This window comes from Eubalaena glacialis, chromosome 8 (genome assembly GCF_028564815.1).
Source record: "Eubalaena glacialis isolate mEubGla1 chromosome 8, mEubGla1.1.hap2.+ XY, whole genome shotgun sequence".
In the NCBI taxonomy this organism is placed as follows: domain Eukaryota; kingdom Metazoa; phylum Chordata; class Mammalia; order Artiodactyla; family Balaenidae; genus Eubalaena; species Eubalaena glacialis.
In genome coordinates, this window is record NC_083723.1 from 83,995,013 (window position 1) to 84,018,760 (window position 23,748).

Sequence of the window (23,748 nt, forward strand, 5' to 3'; positions counted from 1 at the left end):
AAATATATTCCAAAGATCAAGTAATAGTTATCAAAGAGCAATGATAGGATCACAGGTGATTGTATTTTCTTCTTCATACTCTCTGGTATTTTCTAAATTTTCTATAATGAATAATATCTTATACCTAGAAGAAAACAAAGATTATTTTTTAAAAGTTACATGTCCCAAAATAAAAGAAAGTGAAAGTGTGTATAATGCTACTACATCTTTAGAAGAAATGGACATGGCATATATTAAGTAATATTTATGAAGGTAAAATGAAAATTATCTGTTGGGACAAAATCATAATGCCTTACTATTTTTTTCTGTAGTTAGCCTTCCTCATTCTATCGCTGGGAGGGTAAACTAGTGACTAAGTTATACAAACTATTTAATGCTATATTCTCCTCCTACTCTGGCTATCGAATGAAGTCATAATGTGTAAATGAGGAGTCATGTGCAATCAAGGTTAGTAAAACATTCTAAAGAATTAGTATATTGGCTTAACAAAGCCATTTAAAGGTTTGAAAAGGAAGGTCAATTTAGACTACTCAAAAATGGAAGTGAAACATAAAAACTTGGAAAAATATATTTCTAACATACTCTCATGGCTGAAAGTCATTTTATAAAAGCCCTTGCAAATCAAGAAAAAGAACTCAGATGGTTCAGAAAAGAAGAAAATAAGTGGCCAATTTTTTAAAAAGTTCAACTTCAAAAGTAATAGAAATATTAATACTTTTTAAAAAAGCTATCATTTGGCAAAGATCAGGAAAAAAAAAAGATATCTACTCCCAGGAAAACACGGAGCTAGGTACTTAAATATACTGTTGGTGAAAATATAAATTGGTACAACCTTTTCAGAGGGTAACCCCTGGCAGCACATTCAAAAGGCTTTGATCAAGCAATTCCATTTAAACAATCATGGACACGCACAGATGCTACAAGAATGTTCACTGATCCATTATTTATCATAGCGGAAAGTGAGAAACAATCTAAATGTTCACCAATGAAGAACTTGCTAAATAATTAATGATATCCGTATATGATATAATACCAAAGACAATATAGTCATTAAAATAAGTATAAGTTTATCATTAAGAAATAAATTAACAAGTTAAACATTGTTTTAACAAGTTAAAAACAATGTTATAGTATGGTCTCATTTTGGGAAAAATGATACTTAATAGTTATATGTACAGAAGGAGAAAGGAGTACATTTACTAAAATATGGGGTTTTTTAGGTGGTGAAAATTGCAGATTACTTTTTTTTGCTTATCTAGATTTTCTAATTTTATATCAGCATATACTATACCAGAAATAAAAAGAGAAAGAATCAAAGGGAAAATTAAGTTTAATATAGGTAAATAATTAAAAATGGAGAAATTCCTTGTAAAAAGCTGGATCTTAATTCAGGTACTCATGAGTCCTTAATCATCAAAACTCCCCTAAAGCTGAATCAAATGATTGGAAATCCACACCTGTGGACCCCATGAGTTAATTTTGAAATATATAATGAATCACATGATCTGTGCTTGTTGTAAGTATACTAGAGGGGACTCAAAAGTGAGTCAAACAGATACAGCTTTATCCTTTATAATAACTCATGTTTCTCATACAATTGTAGTGAAATTAAATCTCAGTAATTGTAAATGATATATGCCAAGCCTCCAAGTGTGCTACCCAGGTCAGCTGAACCATCTACAATTGTGGCAGCAGGCATGCAGGGATTGGGCTAGGTACTGTTTTCTAGAGTGCTAGGTACTCAGGTTAAAAACTGTTGCTCAGAATTTGGCATAATGCTGGACATTTCTCATTCCCAACCTTTTTAACTTTAAGAAAGATATATGATAAAACTAGTCATTCAGTTTTTATCTCCAAATCTGAGGGCTCAAATGGAATACTGTTTAGAGATCATTTTTAAATGCATTACTTAATATGAATAATATACTATATGAGAACATCATGTCTAAAATAAAGTTGGGAAAAGAATAGCTTTGTTTATTATATACACTGCATTATATAATTTCTTTTTTAATCTTAATAACCCAGGTGGATACTAGAATAGTATACTGTTGGAATTCTCCCAAAGTGTAATTATTTAAAACAAGTGAAATGAAAAATAACAACACAAAAACAGAACATATTCTAATATAATACCCTGAAGGAAACAGGGGGCAGGAGAGTTTTTAGGTGAATCTTCTCCACTCTAGAGAACTGGAAACTAAGGCTTACCAAAGTGAAATCTGTCCAGGGCTAAACCATTAGAATGTGGCAGTGCTGAGATCTGAACCAAGGATTTACCAAATACTAAACTCAAACATCTATTACATGACCCCATTCCCTTACAAGATTGTCTAGTGGTCAGATCACAGATTAACATAACTTGTTAAAGAAAGAAAATACTGTGTATCTTTACTAGATAAACCACAATATTTATATTATGCAGAGAAAAACAGAACAATAATTATGGATCAGTAGATAGAGTTCCTTCTCCTGCCAAAACTAGGAACACGTGACAATATCATGCATGGTACACAGTTGTGTACAAAAGACAAAATAGAATAAAGTATTTAATTAGCTTAGAAAGACAAAATTTTTAAAGATCAGCAACACAACAACACCTTACTAAAGAAGTAATTCTCATTCCCAACTGGAAGCATGCTTTACTCAAGAGCTTCAGAAAGAGCTATCTATAATCCGAGTGAATGCTGGCTCTGCTATTTATTAGCTAAGTTCCTAAGCAAATTGATAGAAAATTACAATAATTACCAGCTGTACTGTGTTTTAAGGATTAAATTAGGTAAACATGCAGGGCACACTTGGACATAAGTAGATAACTCAAAGTTTTAGTTCCTTTTCCCTGGTTACAAGATAACAAGGCAGTGCCAAATTAACCCAAATGCAAATCGGTTTCTAATTGTTTTCTAGTTCTATGCAGTGTAGCCCCGTTATCTTAGTGAACTTCAGTGGGTTTCTTTTTTGTAACATTTCACTATGCTTTAAAGCTAGGTTAGGTTCTCAAACTTTTCCTATCTCCCTCTATCAAAATCCATCGAGTGTCTCATTCCCTTAGAGAATGAGAACGCTAGAACGCTAATGGTGTGACTGACAGAGAAATCAAGATAAACTGACAAACTGTTCATGGGGGAAGACTGTATAATAACATGATGATTTTTTTGATGGTGTATTTGGAACCCAGACTCTGAGTGGGACATTTGAGGTAAGGTAAATGAGAGGGCTGTGCCACGACAAGGCTTCAGAGGAGATACAACAGAGGCAGGAAGGATGTTGCAGGAACCCACATCATGTTAAACCTCTGACCGTCTACTTCCACCTAATTATAAGCAGGAACTTGCCAAACAAATTAAGCCACCCTCCAATCAATTGCTAAACAACTTTGTAATCTATTAGCACCTTGAAAATGAAGAACATATGTTGAAAAAAGTAGACATATGGCATTTACATCTATAATGGCAGAATACTGTCATACTTGGTTTAAATTTCATAGGTTAATGGTTTTTAGGAGAGGAAAAAAATTTTCTCTCTATCCTTCTAGATTCTTGCCTGAGATCCCCCGTACTAAAAAGACAGATTAACAGAAAAAAAATTTTTTGTACCTACAAGAGCTCCCACGAAGATATGAGACCCAAAGACAGCCAGGAAGGGCCTTCCCTGGTGGCGCAGTGGTTGAGAATCTGCCTGCCAATGCAGGGGACACGGGTTCGAGCCCTGGTCTGGGAAGATCCCACATGCCGCAGAGCAACTAGGCCCGTGAGCCACAATTACTCCAGGCCTGCGCGTCTGGAGCCTGTGCTCCGCAACAAGAGAGGCCGCGATAGTGAGAGGCCCGCGCACCGCGATGAAGAGTGGCCCCCGCTTGCCGCAACTAGAGAAAGCCCTTGCACAGAAACGAAGACCCAACACAGCCAAAAATAAATAAATAAATAAATAAATAAATAGAGTTCCTTTAAAAAAAAAAAAAGACAGCCAGGCAATTGAGTGAGGCTTATATACCATACTGAGCTAAGGAGAAAGAGGTAGGAGTCCGGGGCTTTAAAGGGGAGGAAGGCAATTCACAGGAAGAGGGGAAGAGCAAACGTTTGGTAAACAAACATTTGTCCTGCTATGCAGATAAGTCTCTCAGATGAAAAATGTGATCTCTGGTAATAGCTCTCTTCCTGGTACAGGACCCCTTTCTAAATTTTTAGGCAGTTAAGGAGGAGGTAAAAAGTCTTTCCTGACTCTGCTGAGTCTTACTGCCTTCATCGCCAAATAATCCACAGGCCAAAATGGCACATTTTGGGGTGGCATATTCTGCTCCCCTTCAGGTTTAAGAAATAGATAGTAAACATAAAAGTGCATTAATAAGGAAGGTAAATAGTTTAGAAATGTAGCACCGTGCCATAGCAGAGGGAGAAGTCTGCCACCTGCTGACAGAAAAACAGGATTGTATAATTTCCCTGATTGCTGTTTTTTTAAAGGGGGAAAACCTATCAGGTAAGGTTCATGACATTAGATTTCAAATAAGTTATTACATGACGATATAAATTACAACCTATAATTAAAAGAAGAATAAAGATTAAAATAGGATTTCAGATTCTCTGTATTTTTTTTTTTTTAATAAATTTATTTATTTATTTATTTTTGGCTGCGTTGGGTCTTCGTTACTGCACGCGGGCTTTCTCTAGTTGCGGCGAGCGGGGGCTACTCTTCGTTGCGGTGTGCGGGCTTCTCCTTGCAGTGGCTTCCCTTGTGGCAGAGCACGGGCTCTAGGCACGCAGGCTTCAGGAGTTGCGGCACGCGGGCTCAGGAGTTGTGGCTTGAGGGCTCTAGAGCGCAGGATCAGTAGTTGTGGCACACGGGGTTAGCTGCTCCACGGCATGTGGGATCTTCCCGGACCAGGGCTCGAACCCGTGTCCCCTGAATTGGCAGTTGGATTCTTAACCACTGCACCACCAGGGAAGTCCCTCTGTATGCTTATTAATTTAATAATAATTATTAATATTAATATATTATTAAATATTATTATTAATTTAATAATTATTTTAAAAACAAGTAAAAGAGGAATATATGGAAATGATTTAACATAAATTATAGGGAACATTCAAACTGCTGTGAAAAATTAAGGATAACCCAAAACGCTTGGCAAAATTATAAGATCTGTGGGGGAGGGAAAGTGATTTTCCCTCTATCCTTCTAGGTTCCTGGCTGAGACTCCCCTGTAATAAAAGACAGATTGAGAAAAACAAGTTGAATAACATATACAGTATACTTCCTGTATACATGAGCGATATCCAGGAAAACTGAGTTAACTCTCAAAATGGCCCAAGCCATCGCCTTAAATACCATCTCTAGCTAAAGACAAAAGATGCTGGGCAGGGGAAAGCCAGGTTTTCAGGCAAAGCTCAGTAAATAAGGGTATGGTTGTCATGCAGAGTTAAGACCTTTAAGAGTTTCTATAGGTTCAGTTGTTGCCCTCTTTCTGACAGAGAGAGGTAGACACCCCTACAAATGGAGATTTCCCTTATAAGTGTAAACTGTTCTTATCAAAGGGTAACTTCTGCTTGCTTTTCAGAGTTTCTCTTGTGTCAGCTGTTTTTTTAAAAAAATAATCAGCCTAAAATAATCCCTAATGCCACAGAGGCATATTTTGGGGTTACAAATTCTGCTCCCTTTCAAATCCTGTAGATTTTACCTCTGCAATCCTCTTTCTGTCCTCCTCTCTCAACTGCTCCCACAGCAGTCTAGAGAGCATAGTCATTCTCTTTACTCCAGGCTTATTTTAATTCCTGCTCGTCCAGAGTGGCAGGTTTGCCACCCCAAGGTGTACCTCTTTGGCATAAAGATTATTTTTAGATGATTATTTCAAAGAAACAGCAGACACAGGAGAAGCTCTGAAAACACAGTAGAAATTACCTTTTTGTAATGGAAATTTACATTTATGAAGGACATCTCCATTTGTGTGTCTTCCTTTGTACCAGGAAGAGAAGATGAGTAAAGCACAAGAAACATATTAACGGAGAATGCACTTAAATTTGTGTATCAACCCTAGGTCAGTCTTGCCATACCCTTCTTCTGCTGCAACTCTTAACAGGCTCCCACACCGTTCTTTTGTCTTTAGCTTTAGATGGTATAATTCTAAGCCATCCAGGAGTTACTCATTTTCCCCTGGTATCGCCCATGTGTACATGTTAATGAACTTCTGTTTGTTTTTCTCTTGTTAGTTTGTTTTGTTATGGGGTCCCCAGTGGAGAATTTAGAAAGGTGGAGGGAAAATTATTTTTTCCTCCCCTATACTTCTCTCCTCCTGATCCTAGTAATGCTAATTCAGTGTACCTCAGGTACCAGGTTATTCATACTAAAACGCATTCCAGATCTTATTTATTTTAGAAAAACAAACTCAAAGGCTCTTTAGCAAATTAATTACAAACACCTGATAATAAAGATGCTTCTACAATGTGGTCCCAACACACTTTTTATAATGTTATTGCGTTTAATTAACCAGTTTTTAAAAATATATAAAATACATGCTCATGTTCTTTCAAACAGTATGAAACGTTAAAGAATGAAAAAGCTGAAGGCTTCCTCCACAGTCTCATCCTCCCAAGTTTGACTCTCACCAGCAACAACTATAAACAGCTTCTAATATAGTTTTTCAAGAATTTCCAATAACAAGCATATACATGTGTATCTCTTTTGGAACCACAACTGTCCTCCAACTTGCTATTTTCCCCCTCATTTGAGCTTTTTTTTTTTTAAATTTTAATTTATTTTTTATACAGCAGGTTCTTATTAGTCATCCATTTTATACACATCAGCGTATACATGTCAATCCCAATCGCCCAATTCATCACACCACCACCACCACCCCCCCGCCGCTTTCCCCCCTTCGTGTCCATACGTTTGTTCTCTACATCTGTGTCTCTATTTCTGCCCTGCAAACTAGTTCATCTGTACCATTTTTCTAGATTCCACATATATGCATTAATATACGATATTTGTTTTTTGCTTTCTGACTTCCTTCACTCTGTATGACAGTATCTAGGTCCATCCATGTCTCTACAAATGACCCAATTTCGTTCCTTTTTATGGCTGAGTAATATTCCACTGTATATATGTACCACATCTTCTTTATCCATTCGTCTGTCTATGGGCATTTAGGTTGCTTCCGTGACCTGGCTATTGTAAATAGTGCTGCAATGAACATTGGGGTGCATGTGTCTTTTTGAATTATGGTTTTCTCTGGGTATATGCCCAGTAGTGGGATTGCTGGGTCATATGGTAATTCTATTTTTAGTTTTTTAAGGAATCCATACTGTTCTTCATAGTGGCTGTATCAATTTACATTCCTACCAACAGCACAAGAGGGTTCCCTTTTCTCCACACCCTCTCCAGCATTTGTTGTTTGTAGATTTTCTGATGATGCCCATTCTAACTGGTGCGAGGTGATACCTCATTGTAGTTTTGATCTGCATTTCTCTAATAATTAGTGATGTTGAGCAGCTTTTCATGTGCCTCTTGGCCAACTCGTTTGAGCTTTTTAAAATGTTAACTCATGCAGATTTACTTTTTTGTTTCCAAAGCTGCACAATATTTTATTATACAAATGCACCATAATTTAACCATGCACTATTGTTTATTTAACCAATGTATACCACCTCCAGAGTAAATGAAAGTGACCATTTTTCTACATCCTCATCACTCTGCTTTCTCTTGTTCACACAGTAATTTCTGGCAGCCCCAATTTTCACTATTTGTGAGCACAAGACTTGGAAGTCTTGTGACTTGTAAAATTTGTAATTTTGCTGAAGGTAAGAACTTGAATTTTTTACTTCAATGGTTCTCAAACTTTTGCAAGCCTCAGAATCACAGGGGCTGGGGGGGGCGGGGGATGGGTTGGGGTGGTAGCTTGTTAAATGAAGAAAGTAAAAGGATCTAAGGATATGACAGCTTTTAGCCAGAAAACAAAATTCTTGAATAAATTAAAAATATTAGTATCTGGTTTAAGGGTGGCTCTATCTGTCATGTAAATGAATTCACAACAAAAGGAATAAGCAAAAAAAAAAAAATTTGTAAAGCTAAAACTTTTTCAGGAACTATTCTAGCTAATATAAAAATGGCTCACTAGATAAGAGATCACACTTTTCACTGAAGTTGAAAATGTGGTTAACTTGCTGCATGAGGATAACACACAGGAAACATGACAAATGTGTTTTGAAAAGATAAAGTCATATGCCTGGTACAAACATTTCCCTACTTCCAAATTTGGAGATTCAAGATGACCTTGGATATTTTCTTTGCCAAAGTTAAGATTTTAATGTATTTTCCTTATTTGACAATATATTTTATTCAAATTGGACTAATCATGATTGCTACCCCTCAAATACCACCACATCCATCAAACATTACCCAATGTCATCTCCTGTTCCTTTGAACTCCACAAAGCCTTCTGTTGATCTCTCTCTCAAGACATTTATATTCATTCATTCTAGAAGTACTGTTAGGACTTTAGCTTTTAAGCTAGTTGTGACACATTTGGGAGATTAGCTTCTAAATCTCATTAGCATGTATGAAGGCAGTGGCCATGTGCAGGAGCTATTTAAGATCTAGATATTTCAGGTGTGAATGAACAAATCTTTACTCTTGGGGTGGACAGAAGATCAAAGCTATTCAGAATTTGTATTCTCTACTGCTGTATTACCAAATACTTGGAATAGTTGGAATGCTCTATTTTTCTACCAGCCTACTGACCACTGGTAATATTATATTATATACAGGTGTTTTCATTTGATTAAATATTGAATATTTACTGAATAGTCAATGATATGAAAAAAGAACAGGCACTGTGGTGTGGCATGGTAGACTGGTAATTACCTAATACACACCCTCCTCTTCTTCTTACTAATAGAATCTCAATTTTGTCAGAGGGTGGCAAGTTGCTCAATCAAAAAAAAAAAAAATTCCTCAGCTTCACTTACAGTTAGGATGACCATATGACACTGTTTCCTCCAATGACATGCAAGAAGAAAGTTTGCTTATTAAATAAGTATTCTCTTCCCTGCTTCCTCCTTTCTGCTGCCTGGAAGATGGAAATGTTGGCCAGGACTACAACAGCCATCTTGTGACCATGAGAAAAGCCAAGGACATTGCAAAGACCTCTTCATATCCTTGTACCCTCTAATTAACACCAGCAACTACCTATTTTTTGGACTTCTCGTTACACTAAAAAAATAAAATCTGTACTGTTTAATAAAGCCACTGATTTGGGGTCTCTGTTTCTCTTAGTCAAGTACAATTAATAAAAAAGGATGACAAAGAACTATGCACCAATCCAGACTCTTCAAGAATATACATTACAGTAAACAATATAAGAGAGTACATAAATTGCTAAATTACGAGAAATCATCAGGAAATGCCACAGGAGTTCAGGGAATACGCTTCACAGAACAAATCAAGAACTCAAAACAGGTGCTAAAAGGTCATAAATTTCTGTACTGATATAAATTAGATGAAAGTTGAGTTATAAAAATATTTTAAAAGCCTATGTGATAGTGTTGATCCACTAAAGCAGCTGTTTGAATCTTGGTTTTCCCCCCTCCCTTTTCTAAATATATCTAAATATAGACTCAATAGTGGGCTTTCCACTTAGAATAGTACCCAGAAAACATTTGATATTATCTTTAGAAGAAAGGAAGAAGTTTTTGTTAGAAGTTTATCTCCAGGAAGGAAACACACTGAAGTTTCAAAAACAGCACCAGCTATTTAAGGAATAACTGCTGATGTTCACAAGGAAGCCATAAATACTTGAGATGTGTTTAAATTAGAAATGACAATTTTAACTGGTTTGGGAACTTCCAGTGACAGTTCCATCTCTCCTATTCCTGCTGTCGAAATAATTTCCACCCTCTCTGTTGCTCTTTACAGAATAGTGTTGAGACTATACATTTGTTCTGGTTTTGTGCTTCCATTTTATTTCATTTGTTAGATACTTCTACTTTGGGAGAATTCCCCACCCCCAAATTTATAGAGATATAACTGACATATGTCACTGTATAAGTTTAAGGTATACAGCATAATGATTTGATATACATATATTGTGAAATGATTTCCGCAATAAGTTTACTTAGCATCCATCATCTCATATAGATACAATAAGAAAGCCAAAAAAAAAAAAAAGTCTCTGTTTGTGATGAGAACTTTTAGGATTTAATCTCTTAGCAGCCTTCCTATATATCCTACAGCAGTGTTAGCTATAGTCATTATGTTGTATATTATAACCCTAGTACTTATTCATCTTATAACTAAGTTTGTACCTTTAATAAAGGATATGAGAAGAACTGAATAAGATTAAACCATCTTATCTTTTTTTGGAATTAGTTTTCTATTGGAGAAAAATAAGTAATCTGCTGGTAAAAAGTAAAACCAGAATATATTCTGGTAAAACAAAAAAAAACAAAAAAGAAAACAATTGATATATAATAATTGGAAAGAGGTGCCATTTAGTAGGAGAAATTAAATCAACTGGACAGAAGTAAAGAACAAAGTAAGTAGAGACAGTTAGTGCAGGGCTGAAAATAAGACATAATGTAAATTAAAATATGCAGAAATAAGTGGATGCTATAAATCAGTGAGTAGTACAGTCGGCCATCCGTATCTGTCAGTTCCACATCAGCGATTCAACCAACAAAGGACTGAAAATATGTGGGGGAAAAAAATCCAGAAAGTTCCAAAAAGCAAAACTTGAATTTGCTGCTTACTGGCAACAATTTACATAGCACTTACATTGTATTTACAACTATTTACATACCATTTACATTGTATTAGGTATTAGAGATAATCTAGAGATGATTTAAAGTATATAGGAGGTTGTGTATAGGTTATAAGTATATACTACACCATTTTATAAAAGGGCCTTGAGCATCCTTGGACTTTGGTATCCAAGGGGGTCCTGGAACCAATACCCCATGGATAGCGAGGGTCTACTATTCACTCTTAGAGAGAGGGATGTTCCTTATTCCTTTAAAAAGGCATCTGTCCACCTGTGTTCTCTATCCCCTACCTTCCTATCTCCTCTGGAACTCAGCTTGATTTTCCCTCTCCCCCTCTCTCACTTTTTTTTTTTTTTTGGCCAAGCTGTGGGGCTTGGGAGATCTTAGTTCCCCAACCAGGGATTGAACCCAGACCATGGCAGTGAAAGCGCCGAGTGCTAACCACTGGACCGCCAGGGAACGCCCTTCCTCCTCTCTCACTTCTTTAAGCACTCGTTTTTCACTGCCATTCTGCCTGCCAACATGGTCACGTGCCAACCATTCAGAACCAAAACCAAACCAAACATACACTGACGGCACAAGTATTTTTGTACTCAACAATCACTTTCTGGTCTTCTTCACTTCACTGTTCCTCTAGTGGCTGTCCAACTCACAAGGCTTTCAGTCAATTTTTGATCTGTGCAGACTGACACTTCTGCCTCTGCCCCTTCTTTTGGAAACATGTCCTGTTACCCCATCTCTGAGATCTCTGTTTTCTTTACTGAACACCCACTATATGTCAGTATTCTCAAGGTTTCTTTTTTCATCTTGCTGCAAAGTTATGGGTGAGAAATTATAATCATTTCCACTATTACTGCCAAGAGGCTAGAGACTTGAGAAAGTAGCTTCTAGTCCCAGTTTATCTTCGCAACTCCAGCACTACATTTTCCATTGCTGTTGCTAATAATAACAGGTAATGTATATACTATATATTACTATGGGCCAATATATGGCAACAAATGCTTTTCTAAGCACTTTAGTTATTTTAACTAATTTATGGACATTTCTACTTGGCTAAACAGGACAAAGTGAACTTATTGTTCCACATTGTCCCTGCCTCCTCTTTCTTTCCCCCTTTCTATCTTGGCTAATAATGTAGCCAGTATCACCATTTAGCTTGTAATCCCCCCCACCCCTGTGATTAATCTCTTTATTTAATGATCATAAATAATGATAAGCTCACAAATGATAGCAATTATGTCCACTGTGTTATTTCATGTAATCTTCACAACTACCCCATGAAGTAGGTAGTATTATTATCTTCCAATTAATAGATGAAGAAACAGACTCAGAGGAGTTAAATAACTTGCCCAAGATCACATAGCTTGATAAATGAGAAAGCCTAGATTCAAAGCTAGGTTTGTATGAGTCCAGAGTTTGTAGTGCCACTAAGTCCTGTTGATTTTACCTCTGAAATGTTTATCCTCTGATCGCTCGTTTCCTAGTCTAGACCCTAATCATCTTTCACAATGAATACTACCAACAACCTCCTAAATTATTTCCTTCTTTCCAGGCTCTCCCCTTTCACCCTACCTTGTCTAAGTGATCTGCATTAAATGTAGTTTTGAACATGCAACTATCCTGTTTAAAAACCTTTCATGGCCCCCTATTGCCTACAAGATAAAGGGCAAACCCTTTAGAATGGCTTTACAAAACTCCTTTACAATTTGGCCTCTTTGCCCACATTCCCCATCTCTTCCTTCCAAATACACATCTGTGGCTTCCTGGTGTCGCAGTAGTTAAGAATCCGCCTACCAATGCAGGGGACAGGGGTTCGATCCCTGGTCCAGGAAGATCCCACATGCTGCAGAGCAACTAAGCCCATGCGCCACAACTACTGAGCCTGCGCTCTAGAGCTTGCGAGCCACAACTACTGAGCCCACGTGCCACAACTACTGAAGCCCACGTGCCTAGAGCCCGTGCTCCGCAACAAGAGAAGCTACCACAATGAGAAGCCCGCGCACCACAACCAAGAATAGCCCCTGCTCGCTGCAACTAGAGAAAGCCCGCGCGCAGCAACGAAGACCCAACGCAGCCAAAAATAAATAAATTAATTAAAAAACAAAAACAAATACACATCTGTATATTATGCTGTAGCCACAAGACTACTTGTCCCTATGCCTGAATTAATATAACATATTATGTATATATAAAGATTGACTGATTTCTATACTACAAACAATGGGCCTTAATTATTTTCACAAAGATGGCAAACTGTTCTTATAATGGCTTCATTGTAGATTTTGTGAAAGCATTGATTTTTACCTCTACCTGGTTTAGAGGAGAAGTGATAGACTAATCCACAGTCTAAGTACATACAGGAAGGTATGGCAATGTGGGTTTTTTCCCCACATTTGTATTATACATTTTTGGTTTGGAACAAAAGAAAGCCACCAAAGTTTTCTATGCAGGACAGCAACATAAACAAAATGAAATTTTTGAGATAAAAACATTTGCTGCTATGAGTACAGAGATGGAGAAAGACTATGTAATAATAATCTAAGACTAATTTAACCCAACCAATAAACAAAACTATTGGCATATGAGATATGTGGGAATTAACATTTTTTTTTTTTTACTTTTATTTATGGAAAAATATTTCTGTATTCAACCTAGGGCCAATAGCAAACAACGGGACAAAAAGTTTCTTTGATCAATTAGAACATATGCTTGGGCTAAGTATTCTAACATGAGCCTAAAATGATATTATTTAGTACAGCGGTAAACTGTCAACTGACTTGTCAAAAATACTTGACCCCAGAAGTTCACGCGTGTAGTACCTCATCGGGAGTATACACGGGATTCTTCACTCCAGGAAGTATATTAGAATGCAACTCACTGAGAAAACTGTCTTGACGAGTGGTCTCTAATTAAAAAACAAAAACCTAAAAACATCCCCAACTTTGGAGAAAATATTGCTTATAATGTACCTCAAGTAGAATTCTTCAAACACTGTCTTACAATAAAATTGGAAATAAATTTCTAAAACGTTATGTAAGACGCTTGCGGGGAAAAAATGAACACGAAGGCACATCCCGGCAGTTTGAGACAAGAAGGAATAACATTCAAATACAAAATAAACTATTTTGAACTCCAGCTGGGTTAACTGGCATTCCTTTAATTAACCACCGATAAGTTACACCTTGTCATAATCGAACTCATCCTAGCCACGGTGCAAAAAAAAAAAAACCCTCATCAGAATGGGATTGTTGCAACGGTTTGACGCGGGATGAGGGAAGGAGAAATCTGCCCAGAAACGTCCGTTTATTTCTCGAAAAAACGGGTTTTGCAGCGAGAGGCAGCTTGTTTCCGAATCATCTATTTTGCTGCCTTTTTGTTTCAAATGGAGACATAACAAAGCCCATGGGAAGCCGAGCGCCGCCGTCGAGGGTCCAGACCAGGTCACCTGGCCGCGGGGTGGCCGCACGCCGGGCGAACGGCTCCCCTGTGGGCCCCTCTCATTCCAGCAGCGGTCGGCACGGGAAGGCGAGGCCGGACGGACCACCCGCAGCCCCCTAAGCGCTCCGCAGCGACGAGCCCCCATACTCACCATCTCGATGATCTTGGTCTTCCGGCCCGTCTTTCTCTTCAAGGTGAAAATGTACTGGGCCAGCACCGCCCCCGCCACGACGGCGCACACGCTGGCGCTCGCTACCGCGCCCACCCTCGCCACCGCGGATCGGTCCATGGACGGGACCTCCTGCGCCTCGCGTTCCAAGAAAAGAGGTCGCTAGATGGCTGCGGGCCTCGGAAGCGCCAGCCAGGGAAGAAGCCCCGACGCCCCGCCCCGCCCCGCCTGCATGAGCCCCGCCCCCAGGAAAGCCCCACCCACGAGCGCCCAGCGGCGGGAAGCCGGAGGGAGGAGGAGGGACTAGCCTGCGTGGGCGGCCAAGGTGGGGAAGCGGATCTTCTCAGAACCTGGGTCCGAGAGAGTGAGGACAGAAAAGGGGACTTGGAGTTAATTCTCTCTCTCTCTGCTAATGAGGACCAGGCAGTGGTTCATTCCAGCCCCGCCCAGCAGAAATCTGATTCTAATCATCACTCAGAAAATATCCTCCGCCTTCCACGCGCCTCTGACGCTCAGGACTACAACCCCCAGAAGGCTTCCGGGCTCAACTATCTGACTTGCGCAGTGGCTTGACAGACTGCAGGGTGCAGCGAAGAAAACAAGGGAGTAAAAAGGCGACCTACACAATGTGAGAAAATATTTGCAAACCGTTTATCTGATAAGGGGTTAGTATCCAGATTATGTTAAAAAATTATAAGTCAATAACAAAAAACAACCCTATTAAAAAATAGGCAAAAGACTCAAATAGACAATTGGCCAAGAAGCTTACGAAAAGATACTCGATATCACTAATTATCAGGAAAATGCGAATCAAACCCACAATGACATATCACCTCACACAAGTTAGGACAACCATTGTCAAAAAAACAAAATTAAAAGTGTTGGTGAGGATGTGGAGAATTGGAACCCTTGTGCACTGTTGGTGGAAATGTAAATTGCTGCCGCCACTGTGGAAAAAGTGTGGAGGTTCCTCAAAAAATTAAAAATAGAATTACCATATGATCCAGCAATCCCATGTCAGGGTATATATCCAAAAGAACTGAAAGTAGGTACTCAAAGAAATTTCAGCCGTCCTATGTTCATTGCAACACTATGTATAATAGCCAAGATGTGGAAACAACCTAAATGTCCATCAAAAGATGAATGGATAAAGAAAATGTGGTTTGTACATCAAATGGAGTACTATTCAGCCTTTAAAAAGGGGGAAATTCTGCAGTATTTGACAACATGGATGAATCTTGAAGACATCATGCTAAGGTAAGTTAAATAAGCCAGTCACACACACACACACACAAAAGTGCTGCATTAGTCTGCTTACGTGATTAGTCACTCAGAAACAGAAAGTAGAATGGTGGTCGTGGGGTCTGGGGAAGAGGAAATGGGGGGATCGTTCAACTGAGTATTGAGTTTCAGTTTTGCAAGATGAAAAACTTCTAGAAATCTGCTGCAAAACTATGTGCCTATATACTACTGTATTGTACCTCTAAAAATTGTTATGTTGGTAAATTTTACGTTATGCGTTTTATACCACACACATAAAAACTTGCTATGACAACAGAGCAAAGGTGGCTTGAAGTTAGGCTGGAACAAGTAGGTGTTCGTCCTTTTTCTGCTACATCTCGGTCAGTCATCACCTCTTCCATCATTTTCTCTTTGTGAGTAGCAGGACATGTTCTCACCTTCCTGGTCTCTTTCAAGGGATGGATGCAGTTTCTTCTGCTTTTCTCTGGGGATGACAGGAAGGGGATGCAGTGGAACTACTTGTGGGGGGGAATCACGCCAACTCTGTGATGCTACTTGGTGAGGTGCTCTCTTTGCCCAGGACATGGAAGAAGTTGCAGCAGGAGAACAAGAGGGAGCAGTAAGGGTTATTTTCTCTGCATTCTCTGCTCTTGCTCTAGTCATTCCAGCCCTGGGACCCTGGCAGGTGTTCTGCTTAAAGGGAAATTTGTGGAGAGTTCTTAGAAAGGTGGGATAGAGCTCACCTGAGCAGGCATCTGGTAAGAAAACAAGTCTGGAATTAACCACTGGGTGCATGAATGCCTTTTGCAGAACTGGGAAACACATGGTGGCTACTATCAGCCCATATGTTTGGTTTCTCTGTTGTTGTTTTTAACTTTTTAAGTATGTAAATCTTTGTTTTTCAGTAAATTATTGTCTACAATGATACATGATGCCACTTGGGACAGCAGGAACCATGGGAAAAATATGCAGGAATTTGATGTAAATTTATGAATTTTGCTATGCACGACCTTACACTTTGCTCTGATAGGATAATTGGCTTGGCCTTGGTTTGAAGTAGTTAAGTAGTGTTCTTGTGAGGAAGAGCCATTTGTTGGATGTAGGTTTAAGATCTCCTCACACTAACACTCCTGTTAAAAATTAAAACAATGGAAAGCAAACTAAAAACACACCACTGACACCTGCTCTCTCATTTCTTTGGATATTAAGTTGTGGGATGGTGACAGCATACAAGAAACTAAAGAGCAGGAAGAAAGTAGGCAGAAGCTAGCTTCTGCCATTAGCTGTGCTTAGAGGAGTAATGTCAAATCTCTAGGCTTTGCTTTCCTATCCTGCAAAAGGAGAAAAACCAAATGATTTTGGACACCTTTTAGCTATTAAAGCTCTTTGATAAGAAAGTAATGGTCTTTTTCATGCCCTGGAACTTGGCAGAGGTCCTAGGAAAAAGAAGAGGGAAGTCCTGCTATAAAGAAACATCCAGGGCTTCCCTAGTGGCGCAGTGGTTGAGAATCTGCCTGCCAATGCAGGGGACTCGGGTTCGAGCCCTGGTCAGGGAAGATCCCACATGCCGCGGAGCAACTAGGCCCGTGAGCCACAACTACTGAGCCTGCGCGTCTGGAGCCTGTGCTCCGCAACGAGAGGCCGCTCCGGCGAAAGGCCCGCGCACCGCGATGAAGAGTGGCCCCCGCTTGCCGCAACTAGAGAAAGCCCTCGCATGAAACGAAGACACAACACAGCCAAAAAAAAAAAAAAAAATCCTTCCCTCTACTTTAAAAAACAAATTAAAAAAACCTTAAATATTAAAAAAAAAAAAAAAAAAAGAAACATCCACCTAAGGCAATCAAGTGTCAGTTCAACCAGTGCTTCTCAAATGTTGGGGTGAATGTGAACCACCTGGGGATGTTGTTTGGGGTGAGGCCAAGATTCCACATTTCTAACAAGCTCTTGGGTGTTGCTGATGCTCCTCGTCTGGGCACCACACTTTCAGTAGCAAGGAACTAAATTGTGATTGGGGGGCTTTAAGAGACTTTAAGGAGTTAACAAATGGAGGGAGGGGTGGCTAAAGAGAATCGATAGAACAGGAGAAACAAGAAGGAATTAAAGTTTGCCAATGTTATTTTGTCAACAGAAATAGATCTTCAGTTTTATGTTTGAAGTCCATGGGAAATTACAGTTTGATATAGACAATGTTGGAAAGTTAGTTTTGCTTAATGGAGACATTTTTCTCTTCATTCTAGCAACTTGACAATTTTTTCACTAACGAAGGTGTTCAAGGCCTTTGTCACATTACAGCTATTTTTACCTGATACAATTACTTTTTTTTTAAATTTTATTTATTTATTTATTCTTGGCTGTGTTGGGTCTTCATTTCTGTGCAAGGGCTTTCTCTAGTTGTGGCAAGCAGGGGCCACTCTTCATCGCGGTGCGCGGGCCTTTCGCCGTCGCGGCCTCTCTTGTTGCGGAGCACAGGCTCCAGATGCGCAGGCTCAGTAGTTGTGGCTCACGGGCCTAGTTGCTCCGCGGCATGTGGGATCTTCCCAGACCAGGGCTCGAACCCGTGTCCCCTGCATTGGCAGGCAGATCCTCAACCACTGCCCCACCAGGGAAGCCCTACAATTACTTCTTGTTTGAAGTTATTTAAATTCAAACAGAAGCCATGTCTCTTATCTAAGCATTTTGATTTTGTATCTATCATTCAGTAGCCTTGATTGAAGAAGAAAAATTCTCTTGCACCATTGCTTGGGTGTTTCATATGTTCTCTAGGCAGGGCGCATGAGGTTTTCTCTTCTGTCCGCATGAGCGGACAGTAAGACCTCTTCAGATGTTGGGCAGATCTTCCCTTCCTATTTTATCTCCTTGAGACTCTTTTTGAACTGGCTCCTGCAGACTGTGTGCAAAGGATCACTTACTTGTTGGTTAGCCTATTGGTTTCTGTCCTTGGCTGTGACTCCAAATGGAGCTTGTGCCCCCAAGTCTTCATTCTTTATGGTGGATCAGCAGCATTTGATATAGCTGGTTATTCCCTCTTTCTAGATACACTTTTTTAAAAAATAGGTCACAACGGTATTATTTTTATTTTGTATTATTATTATTATTTTTTGGCCGCACCACTTGCGGGATCTTAGTTCCCTGACCAGGGATTGAACCTGTGCCCTCGGCAGTGAAAGTGCAAAGTCCTAACCACTGGACTGCTAGGGAATTCCCTAGATAAACTTTTTTTCCCCACTTCCTTCCAGGTAACATTCCTGGTTTTCCTTTGATCTCCTTAGATGCCCCTGTTCAGTTTTCTGGTGACTCCTCTTCTCCCTGACCTCTACAGCACCCTAGAGCCCAGTCCTTTTGCCTCTTAATTTCTCTATACCTCAGTCACTAAGAGATCTCCTTCTGTTTTTATGACTTTAAGTATCATGTACATTCTGATTACTCTCTTTCCCAGAGCTGCATCCTGCACAGTATATCCAACTTTTTATTTGGAACCTCCACTGAGATGTCTAATTGACATCCACACTTAATGTGTACAAAGCTGAACTCATTATACCTTCCTTCCTAACTTCTGCTACTCACTGTATTCTACATCTCAATAATGGAATTTCATCTGTACAGTTACTCGAGTCAAAACTTTGGAGTCATCCTTGACCTCTCTCTCAAACACACCATCTGGATCCAAAATACATCCAGAATCAGACAACTTCTCACCTCCACTTCAACCATTTTGGTCTATTCTACCATCATCTCTCGACTGGATTACTGCAGTAGCCTTCTAAAAAATTTTCCCTCCAAAATCTATCCATGCTCCTTCACAGTCTGTTCCATACATGGTATCCATAGTGATCCTTTGTACAGTACATCAAATCATATCACCCCTTTGCTCAAAACCCTCCAATGGTTCCCCAGTCCACTCATAGTAAAAGCTGAAGTCCTCACAATGGGCTGTAAGTATATGTATTCCTATACTCTCCTTTATCTTCCTTTAATATTTACTCAAAAGTTACTTTCTCAGTGATCATTACCCTGGCCACCCTATATGTAATTTCAGTCCTTCCAGCTCGGGCAATTCTGATCCTCATCACTCTTACCATAGCACTTACTGTCTCTAACAGACTGACAGACTAGTATAGAATTTATTCATTATGTTTATTGTGTCTCTCTTCCTGATACAATAACCTTCTTAACGGCAGAGATTTTTGTTTTCTGATGTATTTTTGGCTTTAGAACTGTACCTAGAAACAAGAAAGAAATTACATCATATGTAAAAATAAGGATAAATCTGGAAGACAGTATGCTAAGTGAAATATGCCAGCTTCAAAGAAGAACAAATACTGCATGATTTCACTTAAATGAGGTGTCAAAAACGGACAAACTCATAGAAAGAAACAGAGAATAGAATGTGGTTACTAGGGTCCAGGGGACAGAGACATGGGGAGTTGCTGTGCAACGGCTATAAAATTTTAGTTACGCAGGATGAATAAGTTCTACAGATTTGCTGTACCACATGTGTCTATAATTAATAATACTGTATTGTATACTTTAAAAAATTTAAGAGGATCTCATGTTAAGTGTCCTTATTACACACACATTAAAAAAAAAGTGGCTGTACCAAATTACATTCCCATTAACAGTGTACAAGGGCTCCCTTATCTCCACATCCTCAACATTTCTTATTTGTGGTCTTTTTGAAGGTAGCCATTCTGACAGTTGTGAGGTGATATCTCATTGTGTTTTTGATTGCATTTCTCCGATGATTAATGATTTGAGCATCTTTTCATGTGCCTGTTGGCCATCTGTATGCCTTCTTTGGAAAAATGTCTATTCAGGTCTTCTGCCAATTTTTTAATTGGGTTGTTTTTCTTTATAAATTTATTTATTTATTTTTGGCTGCATTGGGTCTTCGTTGCTGTGCGCGGGCTTCTCATTGTGGTGGCTTCTCTTGTTGTGGAGCACAGGCTCTAGGAGCACGGGCTTCAGTAGTTGCAGCACACGGGCTCAGTAGTTGTGGCTCGCGGGCTCTAGAGCACAGGCTCCGTAGTTGTGGCGCACAGGCTTAGTTGCTCTGCGGCGTGTGGGATCTTCCCAGACCAGGGATCGAACCCATGTCCCCTGCATTGGCAGACAGATTCTTAACCACAGCGCCACCAGGGAAGTCCTGGGTTGTTTGTTTTATTGATGTTGAGTTGTATGAGCTGTTTATATATTTTGGATATTAACCCCTTATTGGTCATAGCACTTGCAAATATTTTCTCCCATTCAGTAGGTTGTCTTTTCATTTTGTCAATGGTTTCCTTTGCTGTGCAAATGCTTTTAAGTTTAATTAGGTCCCATTTGTTTATTTTGGATTTTGTTTCTTTTGCTTTAGGAGACAGATCCAAAAAAACATTGCTATGATTTATGTCAAAAGTGTTCCACTTACGTTTTCTTCTAGGAGTTTTATGGTTTCCAGTCTTACATTTAGGTCTTTACTGCATTGTGAGCTTATTTTTGTATATGGTGGTAGAAAATGTTCTAATTTCATTTTTTTTACATGTAGCTGCCCAGTTTTCCCAGCATCACTTATTGAAGAGACTGTCTTTTCTCCATTGTATATTCTTGCCTCCTTTGTCATAGATTGACCATAGATGCGCGGGTTTACTTCTGGGCTCTCTATTCTGTTCTATTGATTTATGTATCTGTTTTTGTGCCAGTACCATACTATTTTGATTACTGTAGCTCTGTAGTACAGTTTGAAGTCAGGGAGCATGATACCTCTAGCTCTCTTCTTCTTTCTCAAGACTGTTTTGGCTATGTGGGGTCTTTTGCATTTCCATACAAATTTTTAAATTATTTGTTATATTTCTGTAAAAAATTCCATTGGTATTTTGATAGGGATTGCATTGAATCTGTAGATTGCCTTGGGTAGTATGGTCATTTTAACAATATTAATTCTTCCAGTCCATGAACATGGTATGTGTTTCTATCTGTTTGTGTTGTCATCAATTTCTTTCATCAGTGTCTTCTACTTTTCCAAGTACAGGTCTTTTACCTCCTTAGGTAGGTTTATTCCTAGGTATTTTATTGTTTTTGATGCAATTGTAAATGGGATTGTTTCCTTAATTTCTCTTTCATATAGTTCCTTGTTAGTGTATAGAAAAGCAACAGATTTCTGTATTTTTGTATCCTGCAACTTTACTGAATTCATTGATGATTTTTGGTGGCACCTTTAGGATTTTCTATGTGTAGTATCATGTCATCTGCAAACAATGAAGTTTTACTTCTTCCTTTCCAATTTGGATTCCTTTTCTTTCCTTTTTTTTTCTTGTCTGACTGCTGTGGCTAGGAATTCCAATACTATGTTGAATAAAAGTAGTGAGAGTGGGCATCTTTGTCTTGTTCCTGATCTTAGAGGAAATACTTTTAGATTTTCACCATTGAGTATGATGTTATCTGTGGGCTTATAATATATGGCCTTTATTATGTTGCAGTATGTTCCTTCTATACACAATTTCTGGAGACTTTTTTATCATAAATGGATGTTGAATTTTGTCAAAAGCTTTTGAGATGATCATGTGTTTTTTTATTCTTCATTTGTTAATGTGGTGTATCACATTGATTGATTTGTGGATATTGAAAAAATCCTTGCATCCCTGTGTAAATCCCACTTGATCCTTTTAGATTCATTAGAAGATATATGATCCTTTTAATATACTGTTGGATTTGGTTTGCTAATATTTTGTTGAGGATTTCACCAATGTTTCGTCTATGTTCATTATGATATTGGTCTGTAATTTTCTTTCTTGTATGACATCTTTGTCTAGTTTTGTTATCAGAGTGATGCTGGCCTCGCATAATGAGTTTGGAAGCATTCCTTCCTCTGCAATTTTTTTGGAATAGTTTGAGAATGACAGGCATTAAATCTTCTCTAAATATTTGGTAGAATTCACCTATGAAGCCACCTAGTCCTGGACGTTTGTTTTTTTGGGGAGTTTTTTTTTTTTTTTCTTTAAATTACTGATTCGATTTCATTACTGGTAATTAATCTGTTCATATTTTCTATTTCTTCCTGGTTCAGTCTTAGAGGATTGTACATTTCTAGGACTTTGTCCATTTCTTCCAGGTTGTCCATTTTATTGGCATAGAGTTGTTTGTACTAATCTCTTATGATCCTTTGTATTTCTGTGGTTTGGTTGTAACTTCTCCTTTTTCATTTCTGATTTTATTGATTTGGGCCCTCTCTCTTTTTTTCGTGATGAGTCTGGCTAAAGATTTATCAATTTCATTTATCTTTTCAAAGAACCAGCTCTTAGTTTCATTGATCTTTTCTACTTTTTTTTTTTGCCTCTATTTTGTTTATTTCTGCATTGATCTTTATGATTTCTTTCCTTCTACTAACTTTGGGTTTTGTTTGTTCTTTTTCTAGTTCCTTTAGGTGTAGGCAAGGATGTGGAGAAAAGGGTACCTCTGTACACTGTTGGTGAAAATGTAAATAGATGTAGCCACTGTGGAAAACAGTATGGAGGTTCCTTAAGAAAATAAAACTAGAACTACCATATGATCCAGCAGTTCCACTACTGGGTATAAGTCTGAAGAAAACAAAAACACTAATTCAAAAAGATACAGGCACCCCAACATTCATAGCAGCATTATTTACAATAGCCAAGATATGGAAGAAATCCAGGTATCCATCAACATTGACATTTACAACAACATGTGTGGATTTGGAGGGTACTAATGCTTAGTGAAATAAGTCAGACACAGAAAGACAAATACTGTATGATATCACTTTTATGTGGAATCTAAAAAATAAAAAAAGTTAGCAACTATAACAACAACAACAACAGAAGGTGGTAGAGTGTGTGTAGCTACAGCATTTAATAAATTTCCAAGTGTGTATGTGTCGATTGCTTTGTATTTTAAGCCCTCATGACCAAGATCCTGAATTTAAAAAGTTTCTACACGTACATACACAAAGAATTGTACCTGGCACATAGCGGGTGTTCAATAAATATTTGTTGACTGAATGAAGAAAGCATATTGGTACATTTTAGCATATGCCAGGAATTGGGTCTGGATGGATGGATGAAAGGTAGGGATATTCCCCTTCATCTTTCTTTTGAATACAAATTACCATTGTAGTCTTTTATAGGTTAGAGAATTAGTTTCTTGTATCTGAAAGAAACC

The 23,748-nt window shown here is 38.5% G+C and overlaps 1 protein-coding gene across 3 annotated transcripts in view; it reads right to left on the bottom strand.

The window, feature by feature from the left end:
- NT5C3A (5'-nucleotidase, cytosolic IIIA) overlaps positions 1 to 14,554 on the bottom strand; it is a 40,753-nt gene extending 26,199 nt beyond the window's left edge. Inside the window, exon 1 of one of the 3 annotated variants that reach the window (XM_061198661.1) lies at positions 14,338 to 14,554. In XM_061198661.1, the coding sequence (XP_061054644.1) occupies positions 14,338 to 14,475 (138 nt within the window). In that variant the 5' untranslated portion in view covers positions 14,476 to 14,554. The remainder of the gene's footprint in view (positions 1 to 14,337) is intronic. The other 2 variants (XM_061198662.1, XM_061198663.1) reach the window with 2 other exon arrangements.
- Positions 14,555 to 23,748: the final 9,194 nt, after the last annotated feature.